This window comes from Ostrinia nubilalis, chromosome 6 (assembly GCF_963855985.1).
Source record: "Ostrinia nubilalis chromosome 6, ilOstNubi1.1, whole genome shotgun sequence".
In the NCBI taxonomy this organism is placed as follows: Eukaryota; Metazoa; Arthropoda; class Insecta; order Lepidoptera; family Crambidae; genus Ostrinia; species Ostrinia nubilalis.
This window is the reverse complement of record NC_087093.1, coordinates 1,618,828-1,642,644: the sequence shown is the minus strand read 5'-3', so window position 1 is coordinate 1,642,644 and position 23,817 is coordinate 1,618,828. Positions and strand designations below refer to the sequence as shown.

Below are 23,817 nucleotides of genomic sequence, written 5' to 3'. Positions count from 1 at the left end.
TACTGTAGATTGATATAAAATATCGATTTATTTAGTTACTGAGTGGCTTTTGCCTGTGAACAAAGAGTAGGCCGTAAGATTTTGCTGTGATAAGTATTGACCACATTGTAGACTTCAGCATCTATCCTTGAGCGATGGGGTTAATTGGGATTAGAACTCCTAATATCATGCTCTACTTCGGTTAATACTTGATTTACCTATTTCAGTCTAGTATCCCAGAGTACGTGACGAAGATGTAGTTATAGGTACTTAGGAGTAGTACGTACCGTCTCTTAATTAAGTATGTTTGCGTCATAGTGCTCTGTTACGTGCTACCTAGGTCTTTGAACAAACGTCCTCATCTACTATTCATACTGGGTAATCGTAATCGTTAGGGCAATTAAACGTTTAGGCTGATTGGTAGCGATCGTTACCAATCCTTAACTGCAAATTGAAAGAGTGTTTATTGATGACCATACAATGAGTTTATGACTTCGTTTGTTTTGAGACTAGGGAAATAACCTAATCGTTGATGTTTATTTTCCTTAGTCTTTTACCGAAATGATCTTTTCAGTCTCACAGTCAAAGTAACATGGCTATGCCTATGACCATAGCCAGCCATTTTTAATGGAATGTTGCGTATTTAGGCCCGGTTTCCACCAGATAGGAGATGTGATTGATTAACCAATCCGATTGTAAGGAAAACAGTGGCGATCACAATAGATCGATACCGGTCGCACTACTTTATAGAACTAGAATAACCGCTTTTCACAATAAATAAAAACAATCAGATTTAAGCCGAACCGAAGCTGAGCGAAAGGGATTTATTTCTTATGCCAAGTGTAAAGCAGAACCTTTTTGCAGCGTGACAGCAGAGGACGTAGTATGGCGCTGGTCGTGCGACAACGGCAAGTGCGTCAAGCTGAAGAACGACCCGCGCAGCTCGGAGCCCGCGCTCAGCCTGGAGGCCTGCAAGATGTTCTGCAACGAGTACGGTGAGTCGAGTCGATGGAAGCAGACCTTCGGAGCGTGACAGCAGACGTGGTATTGCGCTGGTCGTGCGACGGCAAGTGCGTCAAGCTGACAAACGACCCGCGCTCAGCCTGGTGGCTTGCAAGATGTTCTGCAACGAGTACGGTGAGTCGAGTCGATAGAAGCAGGGCCTTTGCAGCGTGGCAGCAGACGACGTGCTGCCAACCTTTCTTTTCGACATCCACTCACCGTAAAGGCTGATTTCATTTTAGAAAATGTAATTCTTCTAGCTTTCTGTAATTTATTGAGTTAAAAACTGGAAAATCTGCTGCCGTGTAGTCGTTACAGTCAGACGACTGTGGCGACTTTACGTGCCATCTGAAGAATGGGATCAATTCCTTTTCAGAAAAGCCTGTAAAAAAACCTACTAAGTAATTCAGCCTAAAATATCCATACAACTTGATGCATGCAAGTCGTTGTTTATTCATTACTATCAGTCAATTAACACTCCCCGTGAAACAAATAAATAGACCGATTTACTTTCACAAAACATTATCAAGCACAAGTTAGCCTTGCCATTCGCACCCGACATTTCTATTGTGTTTGAAAATGAATATTGTGAATGTGATTAAGTATTAAGATAACAAAAACGCCAGACTGTGAGACATTGTGGTTTCTACTCATTTGTGTCTGTAGACTTTTGTCTGGCGTTAGTAAAATGGTGAAAATGGTGTTGTTTTCTGTACAGCTAGCACGAAAACTTTCGAGTTCAAATCGTTTGCGTACTCGAATCGCCATCAAAAGATTTAGTAAGAAAACTACATCAGCGCCCTTGTGAACGTGTCGTAAAGTGAACTTAGTATGAGATGTGGTTGCACGAAACTTATTTTGAGAATCAAAATTGTCACGTTATCGTTTAATTCGAAGATTGAGTATCGAATTTTATCGAGTACCAAACGATTCGAAGACGAAAGTTGTTCATGCTAGAGGTACTGTACAGCTAGCAGAAAAACTTTCGAGTTCGAATCGTTTGCGTATTTTTTTTTATCCACAACGAGGAAGCTCTTGGCCTGTATCTCACCTGATAGTAAGTGATGATCAGGCCGAAGGTGGAAGCGAGCTTCACCCGGAATCCCTAACCACAGAGGAACTGGCTATCTAACCTCTAACTGCCGGAAGACAACAATGCTGTTAACATTGTTGTTATGGCTACAGAATTAGGTAAGATGGCAGTAGCTAGCCAGGCGGAGTTGGAACAAGCCCTACCACCAACCAAACCGAACAGAAAATTATGCCCCCACTGGGAAACTTATTTTGAGAATCTTTGTCACGTTATCATTTAATTCGAAGGTTGAGTATCGAATTTTGTCGAATACGCGAACGATTCGAAGTCGAAAGTAGTTCATGCTAGAGGTACTGATACAGAATAACATCACAAATTGTTAGGCTTTTAGATCTTTCATTTTAGACTACGTTACTTTATTATTTTACAAATAATATTTTATAGACCTGTCACCCGTGCGCACGCGCCTTTATTGCACCGAAGAATGCATGTTAGTGTTAGGAATACCGTTAGTTGGTTTGTAATCAGTGCCGTAGATAACAGCGAATGCGCAACAATCAACTAGGCTATCCTGTATCGCCCACACACGATTAAAAACAACCACCGATACTAATTTGAGAGTACCTACGCAGTGCTTTGCGCAATACCTAAGTCATTACTGATTCTCTATTGTAATTTGGTTAAGTATACGAAAAATTTACTTAATGATAAGATAAAGCTCTAGTACGTTAGTAATCTTATTGAACCGATGAACATGAGCACCTTGTAATGATGCACTTAAAATACTTATCTATTCTTAAAATTCCAGTTACAATTTAGTTAAACATTCTTTTCAGCACTTGCCAAAATATTCGTTTGGAAAAAGGTTATTATTAAAAAGTCAAAGTCCTAGGATTTTTAAAATTTCTTATTTAAAGGATTGACGATTTATAAGTGGTAATTCCGTAATTAATTCATCAGTCCAAACCAAACCAAAAAATCTTTGATTGTAATTCGATTCACGATCGGTAAAAGTGAAATTAGTATCGCGATCGTCGATCTGTTATGAAAGCGAGGTATAGTTTGTCTAATTAGTTTGTCTAGTTAAAGTTAATTAATACCTTTTTAATAGTAACATGTCTTAGAACGACTACAACGCTAATCTTCACATAAATAAGTAAGAAACAATGTAGAAATGCAATACTTACTTACCTAGAAAACATCTAACAGGAAAAAGCAATTTAACAAACAAATTGTAGTAACGATTTGGTAGGAATAAAAACCATTATTACATACTTATCTGCATAACAAGTCATAAATAGATATTGTAAAATGTGTCATGCACATTTTATCCTCATAGAATCACAAATGCAAAGTAACATAATTTATTCTGTTGTAGAGGCCTAGAATCTTTAGTAATTCTACTAGTGTAGGTAGTCGAGCACAGCCTAGCTGATTTATAGGTACTTAATCTGTACATACTCGCATATAAGGGGGAGGTCATTTCAATCTCCTGAAAACTAAACAAACAACCCCAACCACAGAACATAGATGACCACAACACTTCCGTGTTTCCATAATCTTATGGTTTTCGTTTTAACTAAATGACGTAACACTGCTGAACAAAGGGCGCCCCCAACTAAGGATTTCCACAAGTATGGGTGCTGCGCTGCTCGCTTCCAAGTATTTCCAGTGGCCTTCACTTCACCAGATCGAAGGTCACTCAATGGAACGTCCACTTAAGGTCTTGGCCCTTGGTCGCCTTGGACTTTTCTGCACCAGCCCCCAACGGCCATCGGCTCTACGAGCTATATGCCCTGCCCACTGCCATTTATGTTTGGCAATACTGCGGGCTATGTTGGACTTATATTGAAGGCAATTTCCAGGACTGTTATGGCCACGACCTACCGGGGAGGCGGATCTGGGCAACTTCCTCTCGAAGATCAACCTGAACAGCATCGAAGTGAAGATCCTGAAGAAAGGAGCCACGGACGACCTGATGGAGGCCGCTGCTAAGGTAACTTAGTGTCTTTTAACCGACTTCAAAAAAAGGAGGAGGTGCACAATCTGTTTTTTTTTTTTAAACTTTACATCGCGTAGAGACTAAGTTGTAGATCGATTTATCTTTCTCATAATCATTATTGAATCTTACGTAGTAAAGAAGTTGGTAAATTCGCAGACGCCATTAATTTAACATAGGTACAATTAACATTATTGCCATATCAATGGGGTTTTGAATAGGGTGTGAAGAGATTATAGATAAGTTTAAGATCTAAATCAATAGTAGTTAGAAGAAACAGTCTTCTGTTTCTTAGCAATTAGCTTTAGCAAGCTAATAATATCCTAATACTCTTTTCAGGATTAGGTATAGTTTAAAAACCGTGTCGATAAGACTATACTCAGCTGAAAAAGGTTTTTCATCTGATTAAAAGTATTCATCATGTAGAGCAGGGGTGGCCAAACTTTTGACATCCCAAGTAACATTTTACTCCATTTAAGAGTTCAATAGTCGTTCACATGTACTCCACAAGCTGTGTATGTCAGCTGTATACGAGCTGTATAGCTTGCTATAATGCTTTTATAGAACCAGTTTGGGCACAAATTAGACAGCTTTAAGTTCACTATGGCTGTACATTAGCAGTATAATAGCATTATAATAGCAGTTTAAGTAGTAACATCGTACTTAAGGCTGACTTACGGCACTATATGGGACGCAGTGTGAACCATACAACGTACGTGAGGACAATAAAGAGTAACAAGTGGCTAAATGCACAGCTTTCAAAGTTATAAAGTCCGACAAAAGTACTCCAATGCTACCTAAAGTTCACGTGTGTCTTAAATTATTTCCACATTTTAATATTAGTTTGGTATTTGTACGTGAGTGCCAAGAGGGAAACAACTCGGGCGGATAATCATTTATGCAAATAATAACACGGGTTTTAAATACTTAATAATGTTAATGCCATTGGGAATGCAACTTTATCGTGAAATGTATACATATTTACAGCTAAAATATTTACGCGCCTCTGTAAAAACGCGATATTCATTTTAAAATATTTAAAACTGGCTGAGAGGAAATCTACAATTTTCAGTTTTTGATATTGGATTGGCATTATAATTATATTACGGTAATTAATTATAACATGAAACCAAAACTTAATCGCTCTATCTGCGAATTTTGTGATAAATCTGCATTAATTTTGGAGATTTATTTGGTAAATATTTTAGGTTATGTAGAACAAAATGGTGGAAATGAAATACGGCTATGTGAACTGTTATAACTCCAATTTAATGCGGTGAGCGTATATTAGGTTCACATGTGTTCTGTTAGAATGCTGTTATCTATATGAAGTTCCACATTTGTACCACTACAGCGCTAATGTCTATAAATTTATTCTAATGTGAACTTATGTACAGCTTTAAGATGTACCTAGTTCAGGTCAATTGTGTATCTTTAATTCTTTCAAATACTGAAATTTTTGAGATCCGCAATAAAAATTATTAATGTCCGTTAAATCGCCTAGCCCAGGTACTAATAGTCAAGTATGAATACCTAAAGCATCAGACGGTAGTGTTCCCGGTTTAAATTCGTTTATTATGCTTGATAATTTATTCAAAGCGGAATGAGGAATACGATTTTCAATAGCCCATGTTCTTATTTTTTTTTGCGAAAGGTTAAATAATTGTCCAAATCAAAATGGTATTCACTATCACAAGAACTGCAATCATCACACTCTGATATCTGGTATATTTTGAAGGGAAATTTCAGGTTCAGGCATAATATTTTCCTCTGCATCATGTACAGAACCACCATGAACAACTAAAAACAGGCTTGGGGAAATGTGTAATAGAATATCACATTCACATTCGTGTTCAGCTTAAAGCAAATAAGAGTAGTACTTGTGGACAAATAAACTGCTATTGATGTTAATGGACAACACATATAGTCCTTTTAACAGCCTACAGTGTACATGCGAACCATTGAAACACTTTTGTACAGATAGTAAAAAAAGGTTATTTTAATTATCACAAACAAGTCCTACTACAGCTACTAGCTGTATAACAGTCTAAAACAAGTAAACATAACAGCCTTTGGCTTTATAAATGACCACGTGTGTTCTATTAAAATGCTAGCTCTATAACATCGTACAAGTAGGCCGTTAAACAGCGGTTGCCGTATCTCTACCCTCCTATAATGCTCTTAGTCAGATGGCTGACTAAAGGATAGTTGTTAGAGTATTATAACACCAACAATCGTATAAAAGTATAACTCTACACTAGTCTACACTCCTATAAGTCCCTTAGACAGGTATAGGTGTAATTAATTGCAATAATACAGCTTATACATCACGAGTGAACTGTACTAATGCTTTAAGTACACATTGGAACTAAATGTGAACTCTTAAATGGAGTAAAATGTTACTTGGGATGTGAGGTCTACAAAAGCTCGAAAATATTTCTTGCGGTCGACTGCAAGGTACAGTTTAGAAGAGTGAAATGAAACCTTTTTCATTTTAAATCATTCTGTTCAGTTTATTTAACTCTCGCGGGCTACCAAAATCGTCTTCGCGGTCGACCTCTTGGCCATTACTGATGTAGAGACTAAAATGCTATATTTTTGTTCGCAGAGATTCAAGGAGCAAGTCTCCTTGGCAATCCCCAGAGGGTCTACCCCCAAACTGACCGGCAAGGCGGTGGACGTCTACTTAGTCAACGAGAATCCTAATGAAAAAGGTAAGTTTTTCAATACATAGTACAAGTACCTACATGTTCCATGGTCAAATGATTAATATAGGTTGATTACATTATTTATTTATTTATTCGCTACCTACATTTTCCTTACGTTACCTCGTAACCTCTAATGTTCATGTGATCTTTAATGCCCTGATTTCCCTGTTCAAGATTTTCAGGAAGTGGAGTAGTTAATTCTTCAGATGAAGCCATCGATATAAATTGCTTATTGCTTTTACATGTATATCCAATTTGGACAGACCCTGTAGTAAAGAACCTTAGTAATTCGAAGATCTTGGACCTCACTCCGAGTTCGTTATCCTCAGGTTATGCGAAAACGAGTATCGTGGGGTTAATGGCTGTTTTCGTTAAAATGTATTGGTTACAAATCCTTTTTTTTTTCGTTTATTGGCGCGATTTTTTCCCTTGGGACTTTACACGTTACATTTGGATTGGATTTTTGCGGTTTCGAATAACTTGTAAAGCTTTTTGGATACCTAATGGCTCCTAATGGTTATTGAAAGAAAGAAATAAAAAATATTTATTTGGTACCATTAACTGCAATGTTTATGAGATTTTAAATTACTTTTTATATAAATCCCAAAGGCTTTCGTTTTAGAAAAACCTTTCGATAAAGCAAGCCGTAATATGAATCTTCTCGTTCATTATGCAATGAGCCTTGGGCTGTTTATGTTGATAATCAACTCGATTAGCATGAATGAAGAGTTCGCAACTTAATAAAAATATTTCGAAAAAAAAAAATACAATTGATAAAAAAAAAGTAAGCAGCTAAACAAGACATTAAAAATTATCCTCAGGTCAACGACAACTCGGAGTAAATATTTGTCGATGGATATTAATTAGTTTGAAAGTTTCCAGAAGTTTGACGCCAACTTCAACTTTACCTTGGTACATAACTTTGTAACTTTATCCATCAACTTTTAACAGCACAGCAGTAAGCCTGGAGCAGCTACGGCTCTATGATTTTTTATAATCAGGAAAAAAATATTGTGGCGCCCCCTCACGCGCTCATGACTTCTTTCCATTGGGGCCCTTGGACTGCCCGGGGCAGGCGCCCCGGCTTACCCCCTCCTAGATTCATGCCAGCTCAAGGCCCTGGAGTAAAACACGCATATTCTCCCACAGCATTTTCCCTGGAGATGGACGAGAGCTACGGCCTCCGCGTGTCCCCGTCGGGAGCTGATCGCGTGAACGCCACCATCACGGCAAACTCCTTCTTCGGGATGCGTCACGGGCTGGAGACGCTGTCACAACTCTTCGTCTTTGACGACATCAGGGATCACCTGCTGGTATGTGGTTATTTGGTTACACCACAGAATAATAATAAGTACTACGTACAGAAGTTTTTCTTCGCGAAGGTATTCAAAAAAATGTATGCTCAATGTCATCAACAATATGGTGTAATTTAGCTTGTCTTAAGAGTCGAGCACCGTTTTGTTGACATACGTCAGTGATCGGTACTGTCTTGATGCCATAGGGCTGACTGCTACAAGAAGCTACTGTGTCGCCATCTAGCGCACCACACTTGCATTCACTGCTCTTCGCGGCAACGCGCAGCTACATGCGGCCGCCAGTTATATAGTGTAAGAGCTAGCACCTAAATATTTTATAACACACATAACTGTGACAATTTATTTCATGTGGGCGAAGCCAAAAAGCTAGTAAGAAATAAAAATTCAATTCAGTAGGTATTTCAAACCAAATTTTATTACATAAACAAACATTATACTAATTTCATTATGGGCCTTAGTATGTGAAAACTGCAATTGACGATATTTCGCACTATTTTCAATATTATGTATTACAGAACGTATGTGTGATGGGATGATATTTTCGAAAACACGATTAGAAAAAAATTTTCTCGAAAAAAAAACATTTACCTCTGGATTTTTTTATAAAAGTTTAATATGACCGTGTTTTACAATAAAATTCCTATAAAATCACAAAGGTATCATGTTTGCCTCTTTGATTTCCTGGCTGTTTTAGATTTCAAAAACCTAAATAATTATATTAATTTATTAAGTTTCTGATAAAAATGTGAATGGCTCTTACGATGTCCCCCCCTTACATCAAAATGTCTTTATTTGGTCTATATGCCCATCATCACTACGTAATAATTATAAAAAAAAGTCGCTTTCCTGTCTGTCTGTCCCTATGTATGCTTAGATCTTTAAAACTATGCAACAGATTTTGATACGGTATTTAGGGTTCCGTAGCCAAATGGCAAAAACGGAACCCTTATAGATTCGTCATATAGTCTGTCTGTCCGTCCGTATGAAACAGCCATTTTTTTCCGAAACTATAAGAATGAAACTTGGTATGTAGATGTATTCTGTGAACAGCATTAAGATTTTCACACAAATTAATATAGAAAAAAGCAATACATTTTGGTTTTCATTAAACCCATACGTGTGGGGTATCTATGGATAGGTCTTTAAAAATGATATTAAGGTTTCTAACATCATTTTATATGTGCACTTTTTAAAATGAGTTAACTAAGTATATGGCTATTAGACTTGCACACGTCCGTCCGTTTTTTGTAGGATTAATATAATTAAGTAACATTTATTTTTTGCATTCGGCTCTTGGTCTAACCCAAACGAAACACGAACAACTAATGAACTAACAATGAACAAAGTTGATAAATTAGTAAAATGTAAATAATGAATTTGTTTTACGAGCTGTCCCGGCGTACTTCGTACCGCAAATTAATATAAAGTTGTTTAAGTGATTTATAAAATCGCAATATTAATTTTTGAAAGTAGGGTCATTGTGCTGGTTTTCTATCTATAGCCTGACCAGGAACATAAAAACCCTGGCATAGAGTCGCGTCAATTGCATTTGATAGTGCAACACTGAGTACAGTCGTACCTGTGTTAAATTAATAGGCTAACTTTATGTATCAGGATTCAGGATTACGGGCTAATTTGATATTTTCATAAATTAACGAAAAAATATTATTATAGGTAACCTGGTTTAAATAAATTAAATGAAACCATCAATCGAGTTAGTAGGATTTATTTTATTATTCATCAATAATCAAATTCAGAACTTGAATATTCAACTGCAATGTCTGCTCATGAACGCTTCAAATTCGGTACTTCTTTCCCAATTCCATAAAATTCAACACTTAGAAAGTGACAAAAAACTTTAAAATAGGTATTTGAAACAAACCACAGCTAATATTTTCATAGTGGACTGTACTATACGATAAACATGTCAGTCAATTTGACAAACTTTGTCGGAAACATTATTCAATGAAAATATTGTCCGAACCCTTAGTATTTCTCTTCGATAAATACTTTAACACATTGTGAACCACTTTTCTTTCACGACTATAAAAAGATTTTAGCAATTTAATTCACAAAATCAATTGCGCACATTTAAAATAAAGTTTGTTTACACTTTGACAGCAATAGACTGACATGCAAGGTGACATGTCAATGAAGTTTTCAGTTACTGTTGCCATTAAAAGAAATTAGTACCATTAGTTTTCCGCAACATGGCGAGGGTTTTTATGTTCCTGGTCAGGCTATAACTTCGGTTTTCGTCCATTTCACTGAGCTGCCATAAACACATGCGTAAAATTTGAATACAAAGTATTGTATTCACAGAAGGCAGTAGCCATCCCGCGCTAGTTTTGTTGCAATCTATAATGCCTAAGCAACAGTTCTACCTAAATGAAAATGTAATTTAAAAAGTAGTGAGTTCCAAAAAATTACGTAAATGCGCGGCCATACACCGGTCACCGGTACATTGCAGAAATCATCGCGCTAGAAAAAAAACGTGCTGACAGGAAAGTTTTTGGCACGTATGTCTAATTGATAGCATTATAAACACAATTTTAAGTGTTTATTAAACTTCTTCATACAAAATTAAATCTTAGATGACTAAGGGTCATTTTTTTAAAGCATAGCTCAGGTCATATAGCAGGCAAATCAACTCGGAAAGGGATCAACAACGTATCGCCTTTTGTGGCATGGAGGTAATAGTGGAGAGGAAATATAGATCTATACAAAAATTCGACAAATTAATGACAAACAGCTGTTTATCTCTTTCTAACTTACCCCTGGTGATGTATAAAAAAAAGAAATAGATAATGTTTGGTCAGTACTCATTCTGGCAACATTTTCATGTGACGTCACTAACTACCTGACTTGTGCCGAGTAGGTACCTACATACAAGATTTAAGAAAACAACATATTTATAGGCAATCAGCTGACAACTACACGCACACACACACACACACAAATACCTGTCAGCTGATTGCCTATATTGCGGCCATGTTGTTTTCTTAAATCGTGTATGTATTTATAATGCGTGTAAATGTGTGCGTAATGTACCGAGTACGTTTATTTTAAAGTTACGCCAAGTCCATGAGACATTGATATACGTCAGTGTTTTGCGAGCTGTCATTGCCCTTCGCGCACTGTCATCGGCGAGGCAAGGCGTTTACGTTACGGTGCGGATTGTGTGTGCGTTGCAGTATGGACTTTATTGACTGCCTTTATGAGCACTCGAACGACATAAAATAATATGATACATTTATGTAAGGGTATTTTAAGATCACAAAGTTGGCAACTCCGATAGTTGGACGAAAACCAGCGCAAAGACCCTATCCTGTTTGACACCTATAATAATTGACAATAGCTAGCTCGGCGAACTTTGGCAAACTAATGTGTGACGTGAAGTGCCAAATCGCGGAAAATGTCGGAAGAAATACATGAATTTGCATGAATTATCATGAATAACAATAACCACTTATTTACCTCTCAGTGTCTTCAGGCAACTTAAAAAAGTACATTGTGTGTTTTTATTATTATTTAGGCAGTAAAATACTGCACAGTATTTTTTACACAGTATTTTTTTATTTTTTTCCATAATACAAGAGTACGCGTGCGTGTGTCAATGATCGCTCGTATCTCGTATGTGACGCCTTGTCGAATCGCCTCCTGTAGGTGGGCTATCGTGCGTGTTTTGTTTTCGATGTGAACTCGCGGAGATGAACAGGCCTGGTTACACGATGATTTTAATTGCCGCGGCTGGATCCATTAAAGTACATTTTTAAATAAATAAGCTTGTAAGCAATGCCTTCCCAAGATTGCTGGTGATTCTCTTTTGTTTTTATTAAACTTTATTTAAACTCGCTAAATGGCGATTTGAATAAATTAGACATAAACTCGCTCCGGCCAGTATCAACGCGAAAATGTTTACGATTATGGACTCACACTCAAAATTTTGCAATATCACTTACGGTGATAAAATACAGTTAAGATTCTTTTTTAATCCTAAATGTATTCGGCCGAGCACTGGAAGATAAATTCAAATGTTTTTTTTATGCAGATTAGGGATCCCAATCGCAGATTTAAATGTCGCTTCGTTATGGAAATCGAGAGAATACAAGATACAAGTCATCGGCCTCAGACCGGTTCTCAGATGTTAACGGCTGGATATAATATAACAATGGAAGACGTCAGCTAGCTTGTCTCGCCTTATCATGCCTAGGTTAAAATGCAGGGATCTATCTGACTATCTTGGAGATATTTTCGCAGATTAGAGAGAATACCTACCCAAAGAAGATAAATTCGGCCCTGTCGATAATGCCCCAAGGCCCCAAGTGGTGTCAATAAACTTATCTTTGATTGCAAAACAAAATGACGGTTTGCGATCACTGTCATAGATGTAGAGTTGTAGACCTATCTGTTTTATTTTCAAAATTACTTAATTCTATTAGCACACAATGTATACGACCATTTCTAAAAGCCAAGCCAGATGAAAGTTTTATTGCATGACTCAAAAATGACATTTGTTACTTGATGGCCTACTTTTGATTACGACATGTAAGTTACGTAGGTATCAATGGTAGACTGATTTCACCAGGAGTTCAATCACGAAGGACGACGATAAAAAAGACATGGTTTATCCGTGGATATTTATTGATGACGTAATTTTACCAGGACCATCATGGGATTTTAAAGGATAAAGCGAAAGAATGTGTAGAAGTCGAGCGAGAGTGTGTTTTATTTCTGTCACAACCTGGCTATTTGTAGTCGTTCCTGTATAACCTGAATCCAATGCCAACTGCATTTTCTGGTTTCAATCCCACAGGGGGCAAAAGAACTGTATTTATTCTTTGAGGAAAAAAATAGAAAGGCTTACGTTTAGCAGTAGACTGCAATCATTATAATGATAATGATGATGATGATGATGATTTTATTTTATTTTATTGTTGCAGATGGTTCGCGACGTGAACATCAGCGACAAACCCGTGTACCCATACAGAGGTATCCTGCTCGACACCGCTCGCAACTACTACTCCATCGAATCCATCAAGAGGACTATTGGTAAGATAAGAAATGCTATTTAGTCTTGTTTCACCTCTGATGTTTTTGAGAATAAGTAGACTTGTTTCCTAAAAAAAAATGTTTAGTCCGTTTTGAAGTTAACAAACGTGTCCTCGCCGAAAACATGCTAAAGTTGGCCATGGTGATCGCCATTTTGCTAACAATTTCTAACAAGCGCTATTTTCTGCCAAACGCATCCATTGATGTTATATTGCTGCTGCTTTGTAATGAATTCAAAAGGTCTTAAGAAACAAAAAAAGCTAGTTTAGCTGGTATACAGGATCATAATATGATATCCAGTTCCTTAGAAGATTTCTCTATTCCAGTGGTTCTTAACCGGTGGTCCGCGGACCACTGGTTGTCCCTGGAGGCATTCCAAGTGGTCCGCGAAGACATCGTAAGAAACAAGTGATGTGACGTGATGAGTCCAGTCAAAACAACGCAAACGGCGCACAGTGGGCTAGAAATTCATTCTTATTCTCAAAATGACCTTACCTATACACCCACGAAGTTTGTCTAACCTTTCGTGGTCCCTGACAAGACAGAAATTTGGTAAAATGGTCCCTCATGACTTAAAGGTTAAGAACCACTGCTCTATTCAATGCTATGGTTTCCAGAGGCGATGGCGGCGGTGAAGCTGAATACCTTCCACTGGCACATCACGGACAGCCAGAGCTTCCCCTTCGTCACCACCAAGCGGCCCAACCTTTACAAGTTTGGCGCCCTGAGCCCGCAGAAGGTCAGTCTCTTTACTCTCTCATTCACGCAAAACCGATGAAATAAAAACATTCATGAATTTGGTAGATTCTTCTATAATTATTGTATTCTTCTACAGGGTGTTCCAGAATTTCATATTAAGGGTAGATAAAAGGTCAAGATACCTCCCATAACAGTTATACAATTCTGGGACATTTTGTATAATTTCATCAATTTGGTAGAGTCTTCTATTATTCTGTTCTTCTACAGGATGTTCCAGAATTTCATATTAGGGGTAGGTAGGTAAGAGATCTAGTTACCTCCCATAACAGTATACAATTCTGGGAGACTCTGTATAATTTCGTAATCTAAAAACTGCACTTGCGTACTAGGGCACTATTTAAGTTGTGAGCCTCGACAACATAACGTGTGTTAGACGACATCTGATACTTTTAATGAAAAGTTTGACATTTTTGACTACAACCTTATTCAAAACTTTTTATCATTTGAGCACGTTTTGTATTATTAACATTGAATTGAAAATTATCTTGACTACAAAAACATGGAATTGACTTGCGGAAATTTTCGCGCGAAGATTTATTATGACTTTCGACGTGGTTAGGTAATCAATACAAAACTGAAGCGGTCAGCTAAATTTAACTTTTGGTGATAAAGATCTGTCCTTTACCATTGTAAAACGCTAGTTTAAGAAGTATAATATTGTATGTCATTAGCTCACCAGTGAACTTTGCGAAAGTCGTCCAAAATGACTAATAGTGGCGGAAAACATTGATGTTGTTAGAAAAATGGAAGAGAAACCTCGTTATGTGATATATCGTAGGATTGAGATAATCCTAGGCATTAATTCCACTAGCAGTAATAAAATATTGTATGACCATATTATGGTGAATAAGTTTTTTTCTCGCTGGATGTCACAAAATTTTTCAAACGCTCAATAGGACGCTTATGTCGTTTAGTCCTTGGAAATGTTTGATAAATACGTTTAAAAAGCTTTCAAAGCCGTTTTTAAAATTGTGACAGTTGACGAATTAAGGATCTATGCATAATGATCCTGAAAATAAACAGCTATCGACTATGGGGGTGTTTTAAGATGAACCAATTCCAAGAAAAGTCCCATGCGCTCGGAACACTTTGAATCTTACGATTGCCTATTTTTCCGAAATATTCGATTAATGACAGAAACGTCATTAGAGAAATTTAGAATCGTTAATTCTTAATAGTAAACAGCCACTTTTTTTCCAAAAGTCTTCAGTTTAATAAGGGAAACTGACCGGCATAGTCGAATCGCCATTCGTGACGAAAATGTGAGCTTTTACGCGTCTCGTCAAACAACTGACTATTTGAACACTTAAAATATGAAATAAATAGGTCCAACGCTACAAAATTCTTGCTTGGAATCTAAACATTTCTTTTGGTACCCATATACTTATTAAAATTAAATGCGTGAACAGCGATTTATGTAGCCAGAAGCAACTGTCAGTGCGGTCAAAAACCATGCTTTGGAGGTGCCTCAAGTTGAGTGGAAAAATGCTATGAAAAGTGTTTCGGACACATTAAAAAGTACATAAATCATGAAAGACAATACCAATAAACGCAATTAATACCATTTTAATAATAAACTAACGTAAATGCGCCTATTACCGCCAGTTTAAGCTGACTTCGGATAAACGTTAGAAAATTAGATATAAGACGTGGTGATAGAAAAGACACTTTAATTTATTTATAACAATGATGAAGTAATCTTTGAATTCAAGTAGTAACAATGAGTATACAATCACACAATAATTAATAAATAGCAATTTAATCTGAAAAAGCAGTTGTTTCTATTACCGACCTATAGACGAGGTGTGTTTCTATTAACGTTTTTTCTGTTTCTATTACCGACCGCTAAAAATATTGCTCTTCAATTGGGTATATTCCAAGAGGCACGGGTTCGATTCCCGCTTAGAGGCTCAGGAACCACTTGATTTTTTCAAGTTAAATTTGTTTTGCTTTTAGTTTTAGTTAAATTTGTTATTTTTTTCAAGTTATTTTTTTTTATTATTAAAAGAGAAGGCACGCTTCTCGAAAATAAATAAATAATCAAGTAGAAATAGTACAATAATAAATTCCTCTATTATACTTGATTACGCGGTACCCGGTGTTCTAGTGAGTAGTGGGGGTCATTATTTAAACTGTATTTGAGTTTTAATAAAATTTAATTTTCATTTAATATTTTATTTTTAATTTGACTATAATTTTTAATTAGTTTTTGATTGATTTTAATTGTGTATTTTAATTTAAACTATGGACAATTGGACACTGTCTGTATAATTATTTTATATTATTTTTTTATTATTCAAAAGATCTTAAAAAGTTACATGGTAGTTGTGATAACGCATGATTGGTTTGGTGTCATGTCATAAATGTTAGTTATATACAAAATACAGGCTTATAAGTCTTCGCAGGTGGCGTTATAGTTATGAGGCGGTAATAGAATTAAGTATGAATATTACTTTATTCTATTAGCGACCGTAAAAAAAAATAGTAACCAGCTAAAATATCTACTTTAATGAAGACATGATCAGTGAAGTATCATATTTATTAGGTTTTATTTTACATCAAATAGGTACTAATTAGAATTAAACAGGTTTTTATAAAATCTATTGTCATACATTATTAGAGATATTCTTTAATGTTCATTGCAGTTTTATGCCAAACCTATGACAATTAACGTATGGCGTTAATTGATTTTATTATGTGAAATATTTTTATGAATCGATCAAAATAACAAAATGGAGGTTAAATGCGTAATTAAAGATATAAACACTAAAAGTAAAAAACGTTATCAAAATTCTAACAACGCCATGGGTCGTTATTAGGAACCAAATTATTAAAAGTGTTTCTATTACCGCCCTTATTTAAAATTGTATTTAAGCCACAAAAATACAGCGAGAGGGCTATATTGAGGGTTTATTAAGGAAACTAAAGTACGAAATAATATTGTTATGCAAAATTATGTTGGTATACTCATTTTAAATGTGTTAAAATCGCTAATTAATAACAAGGTGCACCTTAAGTAGCTGGGAGCGCGTCAGTATGAAAAGTGCGTCCGTTGCGGGCGCGTCCCATTTAATATCAAATAACTCCGTTTACTGGTTATTTACGAACACAAACTTTAATCAATTTGATAGTCAATAAACATATCTAGATATTTTTTAGGTAACGTGTTTTCTGGAACCTGTTATTATGTCTTTTATGAAAGAAAGAAAAATAGGGCGGTAATAGAATACAAATTTTGGGGGGTCGTTAATAGGCGCACTTACGTTACTTTGTTTTCATAGTTAGGCTCACAACTTAAATAGTGTCCCACGTATAAGTCGAATTTTTTAGAATTCAGCAGAAACTTAAACAATTATGAACACGTAAGTGATTATGGTGTAATTGTGTATGAAAGTGTTTGTTTACATCTCTGCTGGATTCTAAAAAATCAAGGTATAGATTCAGGTTTATAATTTCTCTGGACATTTTAAATTTAATACTTAAGTAGTTTAAGTATGCAGCTTTTTTTTTATCTTTTGGATTTTCACGGAAATCAACATGAATAATAAGACGATTGACGTCTCGATTAGATCCTGCGGGCGACTTTTCCTAAATCTACTTTGTATAGTGGATAGCACATCAGACTTTACATTTTAGCTGCAAACTAGCACATAATACAATCACATAAGATGTCCCAGTGTTCACCCTGATGTGACATCTACTTATCTTTGTTTCCCAGGCCCTGAGGGCTTAGTGTGAGTTTGTTACATCAAACGTCCTCGAACGAGCGCGTAAAAAAATTTCATTAAATGTATGACGGATTATACAGCGCCCCTAGCGGAAACTTTCAAGAACTAAAATTTTCATTTTTTTTACGCGCCCACTAGTGTAGTGAGTACGTTAGATGTAAACCCACACTGTCGGCCGTTTGGTGTAGTGGTTCAGAACGTGCTACTATGCCAAGAGGTCCCGGGTTCGATTCCCGGCCGGGCAGAAATTGAAATGATGAATTTTAATTTCTGTGACGGGTCTGGGTGTTACTATGTATAATGTATGTATTTAAAAAAAAAAAGTATATAAGTAGTATATCCGTTAAGCTAGCACCCATAACACAAGCATTAAGTTGCTTACTTTGGGGCTAGCTGGCGATGTGTGAAATTGTCTAAAAAAGATTTAAGTACCTACCTACTAAAGTACCTACCTAAAGTACCTACACTCAGCCCTCTGATCTGACGTCCACTTTGTTTGCCCAGGTGTACACCAAGGCAGCCATTCGCGAGGTGGTCCGCTTCGGGCTCGAGCGCGGCGTGCGCGTGCTGCCCGAGTTCGATGCGCCGGCGCACGTGGGCGAGGGATGGCAGGACACCGACCTCACCGTCTGCTTCAAGGTACGAGCCCCGAGATGACTGGCGAGAAACTTTTTACAGGCAAACTACGCTTCCATCCAGCGATTGAATGACATGTCCATACTTTTTTTTTATATGCATAACAAGGCAGGCATTTGACCACAATCGCACCTGATGTTAAGATCTGCACTGCAAATATCGGCGGACAAAAAGTCTGTTAGTATGTGGCTAGGCTTTGTACCTGGTGCTCGTAGGTGTAGTACAAACATACACCTTTTACTTTTTACAGGCAGAAACCTACGCCTCAATCCAGCAACTTTTGGATGCCGAATGTCGACATAATGACATGTTCATATTGTCCATACTGCCAATATCGGCCGATAAAAAGTCTGTCTGTAGCTGTGGCTAGGCTTATGTTTTAGATATTATGCTGATAATTCACACAGCCACGGCCCAAATTATTGCTTGGCCTATTTGGTAGTAGCAATAGCAATATGTTGTCCCGAAATGGTCTTCATGACAACATATCGCTGGTACTGAAACTCAGTCACCTTTATCAGCTTCTGAATTCCACAAGCATTGAGGGGTTAACGAGACTACTCGTACTAAGTTTATAAATTAATTTCACAGGCCGAACCATGGAAGTCATACTGCGTGGAGCCCCCATGCGGTCAGCTCAACCCCACCAAAGACGAGCTCTACCAGTATCTGGAGGACATCTACTCTGATATGGCTGGTAAGTGACGAAAGAGAGCTCGATTGTTTTCCAAAACATTTGAAAATCGGAAAAACTTTCGACTTTTTTCTTATCTTGACGACATCGTTTTGTTTTTATGTCTGGCAGTTTCAAACAATAAAAACAAAAACTTAGTCGGGGCACAGATAATAATATTATTATGTCGGTGTATGTAGGTAGTTAAACATATAGTTTGATACTTATCATGACCATATTCTTGCAGAGGTGTTCGATACCACCGACATTTTCCACATGGGAGGTGACGAGGTGAGCGAAGCGTGCTGGAATTCCTCGGAATCCATCCAGAACTTCATGATGCAAAACCGCTGGGACCTCGACAAGGAGAGCTTCCTCAAGCTCTGGAACTACTTCCAGCAGAAGGCACAGGATAAGGCTTATAAGGTAAAATGTGTTCTATTCTCTAGCAATCAGAGTTTAAGTCTGTAATATGACTTACTACCAGTCCAAATATTTTTTCTGATTGGCAGTTTTTGAATAAAGTTGTGATTTTTTTCAGGCATTTGGGAAGAAACTTCCTCTCATCCTGTGGACTAGCACTTTGACAAACTATAAGCACATTGACGATTACTTGAACAAGGACGACTACATTATCCAAGTGAGTAATTTTCGCATTGAATCCTTTCGATCCAAAACAGTAGTGTCAGGATTACCTACGTTTCAAAATGACGTAATAGAAAGTTATAGAGAGTTATTATTTTGTACTCACCAGTTGACGCCATTTAGCGAGTAAGTACGGTCTTTCTGTCACAAGCCAGTGACTTCAACTTATTGATCTGGGCAAATACGGTAGAGCTTATTGCTTGGGACTATTCCTCCCTGGTACAACATAGGCACAGCATTCGAATTAAAGTAAGTTATACTGATTATGACATATTGTTTGCTTGCAGGTATGGACCACCGGCGTCGATCCTCAAATCAAAGGTCTCCTGGAAAAGGGCTACCGACTCATCATGTCCAACTACGATGCGCTTTACTTCGACTGCGGCTACGGAGCGTGGGTCGGCGCTGGTAAGTCAGCAATACTTTTAGCTTATACAGGGTGTAAGTAAAGGGCCATGTCTGTCGCACATTAGTACTTTACCTTTATACAGGGTGTATAGGACTATGTCTGTTGTACATCAGCAGTACCTTCAGCAAATGCAGACTGTAAAGAAAGAACCATGTCTGTCACACATTAGTGTTTTTGGATTAGTATTAATTATCTATTGGTGTTTAAACATGATGTTTATTTTTGTCTCAGGTAACAACTGGTGTTCTCCTTACATCGGATGGCAGAAAGTATATGACAACAGTCCAGCAGTTATCGCTCTTGAACACAGAGATCAGGTTTTAGGTCAGTAAAAGTTATATGCCATATTATATGAACTTTGGCATACATTAAAAGGGGCTAGGTTGCCCTACTAAGTTGCCCTTAAAACATATTGAAGAGATTTTTATAATACCATTTCCACTGTCGTTGATGTCGTAAGAAGCTAAATCATTGTGAAATGTGCGAACATCAGGGGGTGTAGTGTGAGTAGGTATACGTCAAACGCATTCGATGTCGACTGGAAGTGACATTAAATGTATGACGGATTTTACAGCGCCACTAGCGGAAACTTTCAAGAACTAAAATCTTCATTTATATTTTTTAACGCGCTCGCTCGCCAGTGACGACGTTTGATGTAAACTCACACTAAGCCCTCGGTCTTTCATATGGCCAGCGCGTGGCAATTGGGTATTTGACACCATTTCCCAATAATTCTAAAGCACAACTTTTTTAAAAAGATAAAGAGAAAGAACTTTTTTACAAAATCTATGGGAGAGTGTCGTTTTGACAGTTTTAAAAAGTACGTCAATTGATTGGTGGTGTCAAATACCCTATTATAGATGACCCACGCTGAACTGTCCCACCAAACTCAATGACAGGGGGGCGCTACCATCGTTTAACTATATGGTTTCCAACATGGCAAAAATCGGAAGCAGCGATCCGGTATTGACGGTGGCGCCCCACTGTCAATGTCATGGATAGGACAGTTCAGTATTTTGGAACTATATGCATGCTATTATGTATAACTGCCAATGTCTTCCTCTACCTAGGTGGTGAAGCAGCGCTATGGTCAGAGCAGTCAGACACGTCGACCCTGGACGGGCGGCTGTGGCCGCGCGCCGCCGCGCTGGCCGAGCGGCTGTGGGCCGAACCCGCCACCTCGTGGCAGGACGCCGAGTACCGCATGCTGCACATCAGGTAACCTAGGTTTTAAATATCGAACCCTCGACGACAACGGGTTCATCCAGCTAAGTAGCTCAGTTGGAAGAGCAGTCGCCCGGCAAGCGAAAGGTCGTGGGTTCGATTCCCGCATTAGAAAACTTCCTGCCCCGTACAACCAAACTGTGGAATGGACTGTCGTCTGCGGTGTTTCCGGACAGATACGACCTGCAAGCTTTCAAGAAGAGAGCGTATCTTCACCTTAAAGGCCGGCAACGCACCTGTAACGCCCCTGGGTCTGCGGGTGTCTATGGGCGACGGTAATCACTTACCATCAGGTGATCCGTCTGCTCGTTTGCCTCCTGTCACATAAAAAAAAAAATTAGGCAGTTCGATATTTTCAAGATGTTTGTTTAAAATGTAGTTTTTGAAGAGACTCTAATCGCTAAGGAATTTTAATAAGGCAACGTAGGCTTATGGTAACCTCACTAAACGGGACCAATAAAGTCACGACAGCCCAATACTTATTATTATTCTGTGCCAATAGTGAAAGCGTCGGTCGGACTCGAGATCTGAGGAACGCTGATTCGACCCCGCCATCCCTGGTCTATTTTGATGAAACTACTCGTAAAGCATTTATTAAGCTTACCGCGACGGTTAGCGAGACTTAAAAAATACACCTTTCGTTCACACTATTGCTAAGATACTAATTTGTGAAACAAATTACTAACTCATTAAAAAACAAGACCTAACATAACAGTTCTCCAATAATATCCAACAAGTGAAGATTCAGTAGTACCGAGGGATAGCTTGTCTTTCAATCTGCAACGAATAATATGTTATTCTACTTTTCCAGGGAGCGCTTAGTCCGTATGGGCATCCAGGCGGAGTCCCTGCAACCCGAATGGTGCTACCAAAACGAGGGGTACTGTTACTCGTAATCTCAACGCTAGCCTCACCAGATTCGTCTGCGTTCGCCCGGGCTAGAGGCAACAGCAACGGGGCTTTTCTAGAAGTCCACGTAGAGTTTTTTATTGACTCAAATGAACAAACATGTTTTCTTTTTCTTTTACTTATGGCTTGGAACAGTTGACAGCGGACGACGATACTTTAATTAAATTGAAGTAAGTAGAAGGTTCATTAATGCTACATGAAAATACTCTTTTGCCTCGATCATTACTTGCCCAGGTATTATACCTAAAGTCTGTTCGCCGAGAGTTGATAAAAAAAATTAAATATCAGAGGTTCTAAACTCATTGTAAATTGCGGCCCGCTAATTATTTTTGTCGATATAATGAAAAAGTTGGTAGATTATCTTTTAAATTTACGGGAATTATTCCGGTTAGGGCATACGTGGGGATACGGATCAAACACGTGGCGTCCATGTGTTGGATAAAAAGTATTTCATTACTATCAAGTGGCTTATAGTGTATCCCAATGCTGGGCAAAGCCCTACCCACTGTCATACCATTCATTTCGGTCTTATGTAAAATAAATCTATTCCGTTTCACACATTGCGTTTCACACATTGCGGCCCGCCGGCCCGAGCGCTTGACGACAGCTGCGTGGCTCGTACCATGGTACTCAGTGCGCGTTGTGACAAACGACGCCCGCCATACAGAAGACAGTCGCTATTGCAAGACATTTCATAATATTTATCAACTCTCGGCGAACAGACTTTAGGTACAACAAAATAGTTCGTTTCAGCCAAATAACGTCCACTGCTGGACAAAGGCCTCCCTTATGGATTGCCATAACGAACGGTCCTGCGCCGCCCGGAACAACAAAATAGTATTCTTAAGCAAATTATGTCACTGTGATTGATTACGCTAAGCTTGTACTATTAAATGTATTTTGTCAATTTGGTGCACTTCTATTAATTAGATATTATGTAAGTTACTAGATATAAAACTTATACGTTCCAATTTAAATGTGATGTTTTGCAATAAATACTTTTATTGATAAATAAAATGATTAAAAAGTACGCAAATGTATTTTTATGTGTTACCTCTTTATCCATATTTTAAGGTACTGTGAACGGCGCTAGAAACTGGTTTCTCGACGAAAACGCCCTCAGCCCCACTCTCCTCAAAACGCTGCGCAAGTAAATACATAGCCAACTCATAAATCATATTTTTTGTAATAAATCGTTTTAAACTTCAATAAGTCTTGCTCATTTATCGACCTGGAACCTTAGTTAGCTGAAGAAGATTCCCGCCAGGTGCAGGTATTAAATGAATCGTATTTTTTAACAAAGTATCGTAAAAAGGCTAATGAATATTTATGAAAGTTAGAACAAGCAAGACTATTTTTTGACGTCGTATTTAAATAGCCTTAACAGTTCAATAAGTTTGAATACTGATGCCGCGATGGCTCCAAGGATAAGTAAAAACCCACTGCCTACTGTTAGGTAATTCTTAAACCCTGTAATCTCCTCCTCCACCCTGTATTATTACACCAGTGAATTAAAAAACTCACTCATTAAAACTCCTGTTATAGATGACCCACGCTGAACTGTCCCGCCAAACTCAATGACAGGGGGGCGCTACCATCGTTCAACTTTATGGTTTCCAACATGGCAAAAATCGGAACCAGCGATTCGGTATTGACGGTGGCGCCCCGCTGTCAATGTCATCGATAGGACAGTTCAGTATTTTGGAACTATATTAAACTTTTGCATGTAGGCTTTTAAAAAGCAC

The 23,817-nt window shown here is 37.8% G+C and overlaps 1 protein-coding gene across 5 annotated transcripts in view; it reads left to right on the top strand.

Moving 5' to 3' along the window:
- The window catches only part of LOC135072388 (chitooligosaccharidolytic beta-N-acetylglucosaminidase), a 34,994-nt gene extending 11,892 nt beyond the window's left edge, over nt 1-23,102 (top strand). For 4 of the 5 annotated variants that reach the window (XM_063966298.1, XM_063966297.1, XM_063966300.1 and 1 more), the window contains exons 3-16: nt 844-974; nt 3,880-4,010; nt 6,622-6,727; nt 7,871-8,034; nt 12,981-13,089; nt 13,707-13,828; nt 18,081-18,215; nt 18,804-18,909; nt 19,133-19,311; nt 19,427-19,525; nt 19,818-19,938; nt 20,171-20,263; nt 21,010-21,157; nt 21,975-23,102. In XM_063966298.1, coding sequence (XP_063822368.1) covers nt 844-974; nt 3,880-4,010; nt 6,622-6,727; nt 7,871-8,034; nt 12,981-13,089; nt 13,707-13,828; nt 18,081-18,215; nt 18,804-18,909; nt 19,133-19,311; nt 19,427-19,525; nt 19,818-19,938; nt 20,171-20,263; nt 21,010-21,157; nt 21,975-22,059 — 1,729 coding nt within the window. In that variant the 3' untranslated portion in view covers nt 22,060-23,102. Of the gene's footprint in view, nt 1-843; nt 975-1,071; nt 1,117-3,879; nt 4,011-6,621; nt 6,728-7,870; nt 8,035-12,980; nt 13,090-13,706; nt 13,829-18,080; nt 18,216-18,803; nt 18,910-19,132; nt 19,312-19,426; nt 19,526-19,817; nt 19,939-20,170; nt 20,264-21,009; nt 21,158-21,974 lie in introns of those variants that run through there. The other variant, XM_063966301.1, reaches the window with a different exon arrangement.
- The last annotated feature ends 715 nt before the right edge of the window (nt 23,103-23,817 follow it).